We start from the raw sequence: 14,502 nt of genomic DNA on the forward strand, positions 1-14,502 counted from the left end.
CTGCCAACATCTTCAGGAACATATAAAGGAAAATGTTTCCAGTCTGAGGACGGCTGTTTTATGGCTCTCAAGGCTGGGAGTCTGACTGCAGAGTGGAAAGGCCTTGTCACACTGCTATTTCTCTGCAGAGCCGCTCGGACCCAGCCTGCCCTCTCTAGAGACTTGGTTCTGCAGTGACTTTCTAGTTTAGCTAAGCAAAGTCCTCTTAGACCCTATCTCTGGATCGGGGAGAAATCCCCTAGAAAAATAGAGGCCCAGGCTACAGCCCAGAACTGATACATTTTCCTTCATTTACTCACTCAACAAACACCTGCTGCACTCCCACTGTGCGCCGGTCTCTGTGTGAAGGTCTCTGTGTCGGCTACTGTGGACACAGAACAAGTGGGACCTGTTTTGTCTTCGGGCGGGGTTCAAGATTGGGTGGATGGGGGCTCCACATTACCTCCATGTCACAGGGCTGAAAGTAGAGGCCAGGCAGCTTGCCTGAGACCATGCAGTGTGTAATTAGAGCTGATGAGAATGAATATACTTAGAAGTTGTAGGAACTTCCTCCAGCCATCGAGTCTCTGGCCTGTGGGATACAAGAGTGGGGAAGGCCATAGAAAATCTCTAAATCTGTCCCCATCCCCAACACAAGCAGAAACAGTAACTATATCACATCTGCAGAGATTAGGCCACCATCAAAGGCCTAAAGTAAGAAGGGTTCCCTAATTTCTCTGTTTAATTCTCTGGTCAGCCATGTAGGCATAAGATGGGCCTTAGAGAATCACCGTGGATTGCAGCAGGCCTGATGAAATGGATGTCCCATTCAGCTGCTGCATGGACTGGGAGGCCTGGCCAGAGTGTATTACCAAGGCCTCAGGTATGTCACACGTGGCCTTTGGTTTGGGCCCTGCGTCCTTTGCTATTCTGATTAGAAAGAGGGATGAGAAACAGTTTACATTCCCATGAGATGAACAAGGATATGCATTTACAATTGTGCCCCACAGCTAGGACTGCCAGATAAAATACAGATGCCCATTCTATTTGAAGAGCTGATGGAAAAGTTCTGGAAATAGATAGAGGTGGTGGTTGCATAACACTATGAATGTACTAGATGCCAATGAATTTGTACACTTAAGTATGGTTAAAATGGTAAATTTTATGTTATATATAATTTACCACAATGAAAAACAAACAAGTTAACAAAAATACAGAATGCCCAATGGAATTTGAATTCAGATAAGCAAAAAAAATAATGTTTTAGGGTAAGTATATACCAAATATTACCTGGGTTATGCATATTCTAAAATTTTATTTGCCACTCCACATGACTAGTCATCAGAGAAATGCAAATAAAAACCACAATGAGATATCACCTCCCAACCATTAGGATGGCTACTATAAAAAAAACCAACAAAACCAAAACAGAAAACAAAAATGCTAGTGTGGATATGGAGCTATTAGAACCCTTGTGCACTGTTGGTGGGAAAGTAAAGTGGCGCAGCCACTATGGAAAACGGTATGGAGTTTCTTCAAAATATTGAAAATAGAACTACCGTATGATCCAGCAATTCCATTTCTGGGTATATCCCCAAAAGAATTGAAAGCAGAGACTCAAACAGATATTTGTATACCAACGTTCATAGCAGCATCATTCACAATGGCCAAAAAATAGAAGGAAACCAAGTAACGATAAGCAGTTGCTCCCCATCCCGGCCCCTCCGCCCCGTCCCCAGCCCCTAGCAACCACTAATCTACTTTTTGTCCCTATGGATTTACCTGTTCTGGACATTTCCTCTCATTGGAATCATACAACGCGTGACTTTTATGTTTGGCTTTTCACTCAGCATCACGTTTTCAAGGTCATAGTGTGTGTCAACGCTTCATTACTTTTTATGGATGAGTAATATTCCACTGTGCAGATGAACCACTTTTTATTTATACATTCACCTGTTGATGGGCATTTAGGTTGTTTCCACCTTTTGGTGATTGTGAATAAAGCTGCTGTGAACATGCGTGTACAAGTATCTCTTTGAAAACCTGCTTTCAATTCTTTGGGGTATATACCCAGAAGTGGAATTTCTTAGTCACATGGTCACTCTATATTTAACTTTTTGAGGAACTGCCAGACTGTTTTCCACAGTGGCTGCTCCATTTTACATTCCTACTGGCAGTGTATGAGGGGTCCGATTTCTCTACATCCTTGACAACACTTGTTATTTTCCGTTTTAGATTATGACCATCCTAGTGGGTGTAACATGGTCCATTTTTCTTTCAATCCTTTTGTCACTTCTAACACACTACACCAGTTACTGAGTTCTGATGACTCGTTTATTGTCCATCTCCCTGCTAGAAGAGGCCACATAGCTATCTGCGAATCGAGGACAGTGATATGTAGTCTAGCCCACCGGGAGGAATAAGCTAGTTTCACACCCCAACATCTTCTAAAATAGCCACAGTGAAATTCCACCCAAAATGTATGCCAGCATACAGCCTAGTGTGAGAATGAAAGGGGTTCCCAGGGGCCGTCTTCCTTTGGGAGATGCTAGAAAGCCCTGCCACCCTCAGTAGCAGCTTTGAGTCTCTGTAGGAGCCAGAGCTTTGAGGCCAGGCCAAAACCCACCTCTCCAGACACCCCAGCGTGTCCTCCGAAAAAGCAACCTGTGGTTGAATTAGAATCAAGGTGGCTGCCCGCTGTCCCCCCACCCAAGGCCTTCTTTGACCTATCGTCACCTTCAAAGAAACCGTTCAGAGAGCAGAGAAGACTATAAAATATACACACACGCCTATTTTTCTTTTCCCACCAGCATCGCTGGAGCCTTGGCCACACATCCATGTCTCACAAGGGACTCCTTTGAAGCAAGAATGGGGCCACAGAGGGGGGCCCACAAAAGCCTACAAGTACCCACTGTTCCTGGAGCCCCAGACAGGGTCCAGTCCATGGTCCGGTGGGACTGGCCACTTCTCAGCAAGGGTGGGGTTACAAGGGCCAATCTGTGGGAGCTGGGAGCCCAACAGAGGGTTTTAAGGAGGCTAGTGGCCAGCCTAGGGGAAGCAGCTGCGGGATCCTAAACGTCCTTTTCCCAAAGTCATGGAATTTCCCTGAGGCAGCCACGGGCTGCTTACTCTTGAGGGACCTCTCTTGGTACAAGAGAAGAATTCCATTTTCCTGGACTCAGGGACTGGCATGTAACTCGAGGAGGAGCTGGGCCAGCACGTGGGGCAGAGTTGTTAATTCAGGACTGGCAATTGAATTCAAGCTGGCTTAAGTCACCAAGTGGGATGGGCCTAGGATTAGTCAAGATTTACCTGGACTGAGGCAGACACACCTGTGGTGGAGGCCCAAGGGACTTCACATGGTCTGAAATATATTTTTAGTGTTTTTAGTTTTGTTTTTTAAATTTTAATGAAGAATTGTTAAAACATAGACAAAGTAAAGAAGACTGAACATTTATAAAGAGCTGGTGCTTGATGGCTGGTGGCCAGGTGCTGCCTTAAGCTCTTCACATAACACACTGTGGGGTGTTGGGGCCACTGGAATCCCATTTCACAGGTGAGTCACAGAGAGGTCAAGACATTTGAGCTGATGATAGGGAGAGCATGTGAATCCATACCTGCTCTAGTTAACCCAAACTTAGCAAAGGTCTATCCTATGTGGTTAGAATATAGTCATGTGTTATATTTTTTGTTTTAATTGAATTTTATTTTTTAAAACTTTTATTTTGGTAAAATATATAACATAAAATCCTCCATTTTAACTGTAGAATTCAGTGGCTTTAAGTACATTCACCAAATGTCGTGCAACCATCACCATTATCTACTTCCAAATTTCTCATTGCCCTAAACAGAAATCCAGTATCCATTAAGCAATAACTCCCCATTTCCCCCTTCTTCAGCCCCTGGTGACCTATAATCTGCTTTCTGTCGCTGTAGATTTGCCTGTTCTGGACATTTTGTATAAATGGTATTATTCACTGTGGTTTTTAGCATCTGGCTTCTTTCACTCAGCATGATGTTTTCAAGGTTCATTCATGTTGGGGCATGTGTCAGTACTTCATTCCTTTTCATGGCTGAATAATATTCCATTGTGTGGGTAGACCATATTTTGTCTATCCATTCATCAGCTGATGGACATTTAGATTGTTTCTATCTTTTTGGCTATTGTGACTAGTGATGTCGTGCACATGTGTGTACTAGGATCTGTGAACCCCAGCTTTGAATTCCTTTGTTATATTTTTATTACACACATATATATTTTTCAAATAATACTGTCACGGACATTACTTTTTTAAACAGTATTACTGAGTTGTAATCGAGATACCAAAAACTATACATATTTAACGTGTACAATTTGATGTGTTTGACATATGTCTACACCTGTGAAACCATTACCTTGATCAAGACAGTGAACACAGCTATTGTCCCAAATGTTTCCTCCTGCCTTTGTCGTTTCTCCCTCCAGCCTCTCCCTAGGCAACTTCTGACCTGTTTTTTGTATGTTTACATTAATTAATTTTCACTTTCTAGAATTGCATATAAATGAAATCTTGCTGTATGTAGCCTTTTGGGTCTGACTTCTTTCACTAGCGTGGTGCCTTGGAGGTACATCCGTGTTGTTTCAAGTGTTGGTGATTCATACTTTTTCATTGACGAGAAGTGTTTCGTTGTGTGTTCATCTATTTTCCTGATGATGGACATTTCTGGTTGTTTTCTGTTTTGAACGATTGCAAATAAAGCTGCTGTGAATATTCAAGTACAAGATCTGCTTTCATTTCTCTCCAGTTTATACCGAGGAGGGGAAAGGCTGGCTCCCATGGTGGATGAACATTTAACTTTTGACGAAATTATCAAATTGCCTTTCCAAGTGGCTGCACTGGTTTGCATGTCCAGCAAACCAAGACAAGAGTTCCAGTTCCTCCCTGTCCTCACTAGCATGTGATGGTGTCAGTCTTTGTCATGGTAGCCATCTCTGGAAAGGGTTGTGAGAGAAATATGCCAGAGATGACTGGGAATGGAAGATTTTGACAAAATGTGACTATCCTTTTAGTCATCTCTTCAACCTATAAACATGGGTAACAGGACTCTTCCTTGTTTTCCCCAAGCAGTGACAAGGGCTCATGAGTTGTCCCCTAAAACATTTATTGAGCACCTATCGTATGCTCACTATTGTGCCAGGCCTTGGCCATACGACCAGTAAACAAGACTAACATAGTTCCTGCTCTCAGAGAGCTGGCTTCTACCTTGGCTTGGATTGGGTTTTCTAGAAGCAGAGCCTGAGATGGAGATGCAGGGTTGTGTGAGTTTAAGGGAAATGTGCGAGGGAATAAGGGACGAAAGACAGGTTAGGCAAGAAGCAGGCAAGGAAGTGGGCTCAGCTAGAGTCAAGCCTCAGTCCGATCTGGGCGATGGGGAAGGCCTGGAGCTTCAACGACCACTAGAGTCGTCCAACTTTGATGCAAGCGGTCCAACCTCTTGTGCCCGATACCATTCAGTCTTTGGTGTGGACTTCCCTAGAATTTGTATGTTTTGGAGGGAGCATGACCTACCTGCTGAGGCAGTTTGGTGAAGGGCAATTCACAAGGAGTTGCTGTGAGCCATTAGCTGCCAATACTTGTAGCAGCTGGCGTAGGGGAGCACCAGCCAGTAAAAAAGGTCTAGGTAGGGCACCCACAGCATCCACTACAAAATTTGGTGTCCATTAGACAAATAATCACTACCGACAATAATTTAATCACAATTACAAGCAATACTGGCTATGAAGAGGGCTCCATCAGAGAAAGAGAGAGGAAAATCTTGGGATGACAGGAAAAGGAAGGCTAAGGAATGGGTCTGGAATCCTGGCTACCACGTCATTGGGTCCTAGGGGTCAGCTGGTCCAGACCACTTTCTGGGGCGGGGCTCCCTCCTGAGGCACCTGAGGTGACTGGATGGGCTTTGGATTTTATTGAAACCATCTGTTGGCTTGTTGGGATTTCTCCCCTTAAACTGTCTTCCTGGAGAGGGGAGAACTAATTATTCATTTCCTACACCCCTATACTTCAGCGCATAGGACAGGAAAGATGTGAAGGAAGAAGGAACCTCTTATCATGTTGTGACAGGAATACTGGAAAATGAGGAAACATGCAGGATCAGGAACAAACCAGGAGCCCTTTGAATTGACTTCAAGCATTTATAGAGAGCCCCAGAATATTAAGACAGAAAGGGAAGTGGGGGATTCTCCAAGATATTTTACAAAAAAGGAAGCTGAGTCTCGGAATTTAAGGAGATTAAGACTCATAAACCAGGGGCTGAACTTAGACTTTTTACTGAATACCTACAGTGTGTAGGCATTATTCTCTGCATGGGTAAGACCCTGTGATGAAGAAAGCCAATCCCTGTCCACGTGGAACTTTATAAAGGGGGTGACTAGTAGCTCATTTATTCTTCATCCCATCCTAATGGTTACTATTTCCCTTTCCCGTGAAACTCGAGGTTCAGAGAAGTCACTTGTACAAATTCACACAGCCGGTAGGTGGCCAGGTCTACATTTCACTCCAGAGCAAGTGGTCACAATAGCTTTGCTATATACTGCTTCTGAATAATAATATTGTCCGAATCAGCAGCAAACACCATTTCTGCGCGCCAGGCTCTTTTATTCAACCAAGGCAGACTGAGCACCTATTTTGTTCAGGCATCCCTACTCAACAGTGGGGAAACAAGCACAGGGGGCCTCTCTGAGAGATAGGGATGCACAGTCCCCGTCAAGCCTTCCCAGCTCCACCTACGTAGGGAATTCAGTTAGTGCTCAATTAACCCTAGAAGGGCGAACCACCACAACCTCACCGCCCGCCGCCAGGGAACCGCTGAACAGCGGTTGGGTCCGGACCACGTGTTCTTGCCGCCACCGCCGCGACGGCCGTTTGTTAGTACCGCCCCCTGCGCGTGCGCGATGCGCGTCCTGTCGGCCCGCTCGGCCCTGGGCGTTCAGGCGCGGTTAGAGGCGTTCGAGAGGAGCGCGCGCGCTTGCGCCGACGTCGGGCTCGCGCACGCGCACCTGCGCCGGCGTCGGGCTCGCGCACGCGCACGGCGGCGGCAACAGCAGCGGCGGTTCCTGCCGGGGCTTGAGAGCGGCGGTCGGCTACGAGCCGAGTGGCGATAGTGAGGGGCTCGGAGGCGGAGGCGGCGACTCGGCTCGCGGTTCTCGGCCCGACTCGTGCCGCGGTGGGCGTTTCGGTCCGGTCCAGGAGTGCGGGCGCGGCGGCGACGGCTTCCCAAGGCCTGCGGCCTAGGCCTCAGCGCGGCGGCGGGCTCGAGTGCGGCGCGGAGCCGGCCTGCGGGTCCTGAGCGGCGGAACCATGAGCGTGGAGGCGTACGGGCCCAGCTCGCAGACGCTCACTTTCCTGGACACCGAGGAGACGGAGCTGCTCGGCGCAGACACGCAGGGCTCTGAGTTTGAGTTCACCGACTTCACTCTCCCCAGCCAGACGCAGACGCCCCCCGGCGGCCCTGGCGGTCCTGGGGGTGGCGGCCCAGGGGGCCCGGTCGGTGCAGGCGCAGGAGTTGCGGCCGGACAGCTCGACGCGCAGGTGAGCGGCACATGGCGGCGCCGGAAGCCGGGCCGGGCCTCGGCGCCCGGGGACCTGTCCCGGCTCCCCGACTCCGGCTGGCCTTGATGTAACCTGTTCCGGGTCCCCCATTCTGGCCAGATCCGGATAACTTGTCTCAGGTCCTTCACTCTGGCTAGTCCTGGGCTGACCCGTCCCGTGTTTCCCACTCCGCCGAGCCTGGAGTAACCTGTCTCGGGACCCCCACTCTGGCCAGATTCAGACTAACCTGTCCCGGTTCCCACACACCGACTGGGCGCAGGGCAAACCTCCTCCGGTCCCACTCTGGTCGAGTCTGGGTGATCTGCCTTGAGTCTCCCTAAGGTCAGGTCTGGGTCTAGCTCGGACCAGATCTTAGATGACTTGCCTAAGTCTCCTTCTGAGTATGTCCGAGGTGACCCGCCCAAGGTTCGTCTCAGGCCAGGTCAGGGGTGACCTGTCTCCGAGTTACTCTCCAGCATGGTCTGGAGGATTTGTCCTGGTCCCGGTTCTGGCCGAGCGGGAGCCCTGCCCTACCTCCAGCCTGTGGTCGCAGTCATCCGGCACCCTCCCCTCCGCCCCACCGCACCCCCCGCCCCGAACCTCGGGGTCAAATTTCCCTAGGCCCAGGGACTCTGGGGAGCGAGGCTCCTGGAGCAGAAAGGGAATTTTTGCCTCCAGTGGAAGGAAAGAACCCCACACTGGCTTGGCGTTTGAGATTCAAGAGGCAGGTTGCGTTTTGTTTTTCCTTCTTGCATTGCCTGTTGCTGAAACTGACCTGTTACGTAACCCCCAGCCCTGCCTTGGAAAAGTTAGGTTTGAGTTTGTTCCTCCAGAAGGCAGTGGTGGTGGATTTTACATAAATGGGTCTGCCACATCGGAAACTTTTGTTTTTAATGAAGTGAACGTTTAGCGAAAGCTGCTTAGGTATTTTAAATTTAGGTTTGGGTTGTGAGAAGTTATCAAGTGTATACTTCTCTGACCTGGGTTCCTGCCCAGGGGGTGGGAGAAGGGGTTGGTTAAAGTCCTGGGAAACGTCACCATCATCCTCTGAATCTCAGATTCCATTCACCAGGTTTCCCTGTGCCTGGTACATCCTTCAGGTTTATTTTCCTTAATTCTTAACCAGGGGGGAGGTACAAAGCTCACCTTGCCACAGGTGTCCCATTGACGTGAGGACACACTGTCTGGACTAGGGGAGGCACCCTATCCTCTCCCAGAGTGAGCTCAGACTCTGTCTTGAGGGATGGGGGTTGTGTTCTGGTTGGGAGTCTAGTTGGGTTGAGTCACTCCTGTGGGTAGACCACCCACTTGAGATTTCTTTTAGCCCCTAATAGAAGCAAAAAACATTTGAGTCATTCTGACCCCAGATTCCTTAAAAATAGAAGCCTGATGGGTGGGGCATTAGGGAGAACAGGTGTGTAAGTGTGTATGTTTTTCAGTTTCATTTACACGTGGTGGAGGAAGGGAAGAGAGGGGAGAGTTTGCCTGGAGAGAAGAATGAGCTGCTGGAAGCATGTGTTCATACCTGTAGTCAGACTCTGTAGACCTCTCTGTTGTCACAGTTGTAAAATGGAGACAAAGCAGTTTTAGTTTTGTTACTTTTAAACATACATGAAATTTGGACTCATGTCTGAATGGACCAGATAGTGCTGTCTGTAACTTGTGCCCAGCGTGCCCAGAAGGCCGAGGATAAAGATCTCTTGATCAAGCAGTGTGCCACAATCTGTGGCAGCTCAGGTAATTGTTTTATTGCAAATCCTCTTTTACCTGTAGCCAGTACACAACAGCAAACCTGGGGCAGCTCTGGTTCTAGTTTTGTTCCTTGTGTTTGTGATTAATTGAGGGCGTGTCCTCTTTCATACGAAGTAATCGATTTATTTTCCTGCATCTGAACACTGAGCTATACAACATAAAAGCATTAAAAGTCTCCATTGGAGGTAAATATTGCAATTGAGTTCACTTGAGCTCTGATGATATCAGTCTGTTCTTCCTTTTAGTTAATCCTGATGACCCACCCACCTGTAGCCTAACTTTGGATTTGTATTTGGGGAAGAGGCGAGTAATATTCTTTGTGTCACAAGAGGAAGCCCTGAATTTGGGTGTTGGAAAGTGGAAAAAAGTTGATTATTTCCAATCAGTGGCATTGACAACCGCCACAGCATTTGGGAAGATTTTCCTTGTTTGTCTTCAGACTTGGCTGTGTAACCCAGCGGTCCCCAACTCTTGGTATTAGGGATGGATGCTCCTATGAAAATCTAATGATCTAAGGTGAAGCTGAGGCCGTGATACTAGCCCTGGGGAGCTGCTGCAAATACAGATGAAGCTTCGCTCGCTAGCCTGCTGCTCACTTCCTGCTGTGCGGCCTGGTTCCTAACTGGCCACGGACTGGTATTGGTCCACGGACCAGGAGTTGGTAACCCTGGTAATCAACTGTATGGGGGGGCTTCCAGAGAGATTAAAAAAAATTTCCCATTCTGAATGCCTTTTGTTTTGATCTTGTTGGATGAGTGGTTGTAAAGTGGCAAGTGCTGTACAGCCAGTTTTGTTTCCCAGATTTATTGAGATAGAATTTACATACCATACAATTTGTCCATTTAGAGTGTACAATTCAGTGGCTTTTAGTACATTCAGAGTTGTGCAACCAGCCACAACCATAATCATAGGACATTTTTATCACCCTAATAATAGGACATTTTTATCACCCTAAAAAGAAACCCTAAACCCCTTAGCCTGTCAGTCCTCCGTCCTCCAACTCCATGCAACCACTAATCTTATTATCTCTGGATTTACGTACTCTGGACATTTCATATAATGGAATCATGTGGTATGTGGCCTTTTGTATCTGGCTTCTTTCAGGGAGCATGTTTTCAAGGTTCATCCACATTATAACATGTAACTACTCCATTCTTTTTAATGACTGCTTCATATTCCGCAGTATGGACAGACCACATTTTGTTTATCCACACGTCTTTTGGTGGACATTTGGGTTGCTTCCACTTTTACCTGTTATGAATAGTGCTGCTCTCAACATTCGTGTACAAGTTTCATTGTATATGTATGTCTGCTGGTCGTGTGGTAACTGCGTAACCTTTCCAGGAGTTGCCAGACTATTTTTCAGCATGCGGCCACTTTGGGTATCATCAGTCCTGACTGCTGGTTTTGCACAGTTGGTTTTACCTGAAAATATGTTTAGAAACAGAATATATATCCCAACAAGGGAGAGAACAGCAGGCAGGGGTGGTTCTTGCTGATCTCTTGAGTTGGTTCAAATAACACTCTGTTTCTTGTTTGTAAAATAAAACTTATATTTATCAAATTCTTCAAGATCCTGGGATGAAAAGTGCTGACAGTCCTGTCAAGTGTCCTTAAGATAGAAGGACAGTTTTCTTTTAAGCATCTGACCCTTTCCTAGGCCCTTTTTGACCCTGAGCCTCAGAGTGCTGGGAAAGGTAATTTCAGAAGTCCTTTGCATAATAGTTGGTGTTACAACCCTTCTGGTCTGTCTAGTTGGAATATTTCCTCTTGACTTTTGCTACAATCATGTTTCCTCAAAACACTGGAATTACGGTGAAAATCTTAAGAGTTGGGAATACCACCCAGGCATAAAAGGGAATGAACTGTTGATATATGCAAAAATGTGGCTGCATCTCAGAATAATTACACTGAGTGAAAGAATCACTTATAAATGCTCCTTGACTTATGATAGGATTATGTCCCGATTAAACCTGTTGTAAGTTGAAAATATCTTGTCAAAAATGCATGTAATACACCTAATCTATTGAATGTCATAGTTTACCCTAGCCTACCTTAAACGTGCTCAGAACACTTACATTAGCTTGCAGTTGGGCAAAATCATCTCAGTGCCGCTGCCCAGCATCACAAGAGTATCATACCCACATACTGCTAGCCCAGGAAAATATCAAACTTCAAAGTATGGGTTCTACTGAATGCATATCGCTTTCACACCATCATAAAGTTGAAAAGTTGTAAATCGGGGACTGATTCCGTTTCTTTAAAGCTCTAGGAACTGCTAGTTAAATTACAGTAATAGAAAGCAGATCTGTGCTGGGGGGAAGGGAGGAAAAAATGGAAAGAGAGATGACAAAGGGCACCAGGGGACTTGGTTGGGGGTGATGGATGTGTTCATTGGATTATGGAGATAACATTGACCACTTGAGTAGCTCCATTTTTTAAAAAGGCTGGAAATGCCACTTTGAACTTTCTTACCTTGGTGGTGGAACAGTCACCCAGAGTTCTGTGGTCCAGCAGAGAAACAAGGCAGTTACCCAAATGTGGGGCTGCTCTGAGTGTTAACAGCAACTTTGTTCACGAGAGCCCCAGACTGGAAACAGCCCGATGACCCTCAACAGGCCACCGATACACAAAGGCTCTTCCTCAGTTGTAATCCTGTGTACACAAACTTAGGCTTTTTCCTTTTCAAGTGGTAAGGTACTTGGATAAAGAGTTGTTACCTAGTCTTCAAAACCATACTCCTACCGCCATCAGAATTCATGGAAGACTGTCCTCACATATCCTTGACCATCAGAGAAACAAATCCTCTTCTGCTTCCTATCTGTAGCTTATGATGAAGAGGAGTGTTTGATATAGTCCAGGGGTTCCTAAAAGTGGTGAGTTTGAAATTTGAGTCAGACTTTTTTCATCTGGTTTTGTGGTTATGCAGTTCAGCTCTGATATAAGCACATCTTGAGAAAATCGGAGATAAGCTGGTAACTATGCAGGAGCTCTAGCAAGTGTTGGTCCAGCACTTTTTCCCTTATTGGATTTCTCAGGTTTATTTCCAAATGGTGAGGACTCTACCAGCATTTAGGACAAAGGGAGGGCTTACATGTCGTTTAATGGTGAGTAAGGGAAATGACTTCTCAATTCTATCCATTTCTTCACTGGGATTCAGCAAGATTGGGGGGAAAATTAACACCAGTACAATACCAGTGTTAATGAAAAACCAGAGTTCTCTCTCAGTCTAGTTCCCACAAATCAAAAAGACATGTTTCTAGTAGCTTCATTGAGTTGTGATCACATACCGTAGAGCCTTCTTGTTTATAAGTTTGCAAGTCAGTGTTTTTCTTGTAAATTTACAGGGCTGTTTGACCATTACCATAGTCACTTGCTGCCTTCGATTTCTCCTTCACACTGCTTTTTCTTTCCTCCTTTTTTTCTCTTGCTAATCTTTGAAGTCTTTTGTCAACAACTGTAACATAGGGAAATTAGGTGACCCAGGCTCAACGACTCCTGGTCACACACTGGGGAGATGTGCCGCCCCATGCGCTGGGCCTTTCACTGGGGTTCAGAGGCAGGAGCTGAGGCCTGGGAGCCCTCACAGGTCTGTCTTTACTTCTGTCCCCTCTGTGCAGGTGGTCAGGCCAGCCTCTTCAGCCTGGTCCCTGACTCCCGCCTTCTCAGCAGTTCTGCTTGCTGTGCTCTGGGAAGCTGTGGGGTCAGAGTGAGTCCTTTGCCAACTGCAGCTGCTTTGTTAGAAATGATAGGTGCTGCCCAGACTGTGGTTGGCCTTAGGGATGGTGAGAGCTCAAAAGAAAGAGTCGTTTGCCCTGCAAAGGGAGAGCCTTTGTGAGTGGTAGTCCTTGAGTTGTCAGGAAGGTGCGCCCACTGGGTGGAGGGGTGGGCACGGGGTACAGCATAGGGCTTGGCATGGAGAGTGGGTGTAGACTATAGCCGGTGTGCCAATCTGATGGGTCTAGGCTGGATCTTGGAGCCTTGCGGAGCTACTGAGGAGCGCTGTGACCTCACTTGAGAGGAAGGGCTCTTATATGGCAGGAGACCCAGCAGAGTGTGGCAATGGCTAGAAGGGAAGCTTAGGAAGAGGGTGCTGTGGTTGGATGTCTGCCTGTGTGCACACAAGTGAATGTACCATACTTATTATGGTACAAAGGCAGTCTTGGAGGCCACTTCTCCTTCCAGGGCATGTGCTCATCCTGCATTCTGTTGCCATAGAGTCCTCACAAGGAGTTGTCTGGAGCAGACACAAGTTCCTATCTGGTTTTTATCAGGGCCCAAGATCCCCCCGACTGAGGCAGGACTCCCCTTGTATGGAGGAGGCATGAGTTGGGGTAGTTCTGCTCAGCAGACCCTTTGGAGGTGCTGCATTGAGAGGGGCAAGAGGCCTTGGGAGAGGCCCCCACCAAACTGACATGCATGGAGATTGGAAGAGGCAGATTCTGGGCAGTTGTGATAGTCACTGTGGCGGGGTGGTCTTGCGGTGATACAAGAAAGTCCAGCCTGTAGAGGACCATGACACCCAGCTGTGTTCAGTGGGACACATAGCAGAGTGTGGTTTGGAAGTTGCAGAGGGGTCAGCGAGGGCAGATTCTTTTTATCCAGAACCCATTGTTTGTTCGGTGGCACCATGCGATGTTGCCGCCTTCATAAGTCAAACATTGGTTAAAACTAATACATTAGAGGAGGCTAAAGAGACATCAAAAATGTGTGATCATTCGCTGGACCTTGAATTTAAACAACCATAAAGGACATTATTAGGACACTCGGGAAATGTGCCTGTGGGTATTAGATAGCAGTATTGTATCAGTATTGCTCTTGAGCATGAGGCCTGTACAGGCACACCTTGGAGGCACTGCGGGTGGGGTTCCAATCCACTGCAATGAAGCACGTCACGTGAATGTTTTGGTTTTCCAGTGTGTATAAAAGTTATGTTTACAGTATACTATAGTCTTAAATAAGTGTGCAAAATCATTATGTCTAAAAAGACAATGCACATATCTTAATTTAAAAATACTTTATTGCTATAAAATGCTAACCATTATTGGAGCTTTTAACCAATTGTAATTTTTTGCTCTTGGGAGTCTTGCTTTCAATTTGTAGAAAATGCAGTATTTGTGAAAAACAATAAAACAAGGTATGCCTGTATTGTGGTTGTGGGGAGAAAGCCCTTGTTCTGGAACCCATCACTCTGAAATGGATC

At 46.7% G+C, this 14,502-nt stretch overlaps 1 protein-coding gene across 2 annotated transcripts in view; it reads left to right on the plus strand.

Moving 5' to 3' along the window:
• The first annotated feature begins 7,034 nt into the window (after positions 1–7,034).
• UPF1 (UPF1 RNA helicase and ATPase) overlaps positions 7,035–14,502 on the plus strand; it is a 32,113-nt gene continuing 24,645 nt past the window's right edge. For both annotated transcript variants that reach the window (XM_039867925.1, XM_039867926.1), the window contains exon 1: positions 7,035–7,547. In XM_039867925.1, the coding sequence (XP_039723859.1) occupies positions 7,317–7,547 (231 nt within the window). In that variant the 5' untranslated portion in view covers positions 7,035–7,316. The remainder of the gene's footprint in view (positions 7,548–14,502) is intronic.

The sequence above is a fragment of the Pteropus medius genome, unplaced genomic scaffold (genome assembly GCF_902729225.1).
Source record: "Pteropus medius unplaced genomic scaffold, Ma_sr-lr_union100, whole genome shotgun sequence".
In the NCBI taxonomy this organism is placed as follows: domain Eukaryota; kingdom Metazoa; phylum Chordata; class Mammalia; order Chiroptera; family Pteropodidae; genus Pteropus; species Pteropus medius.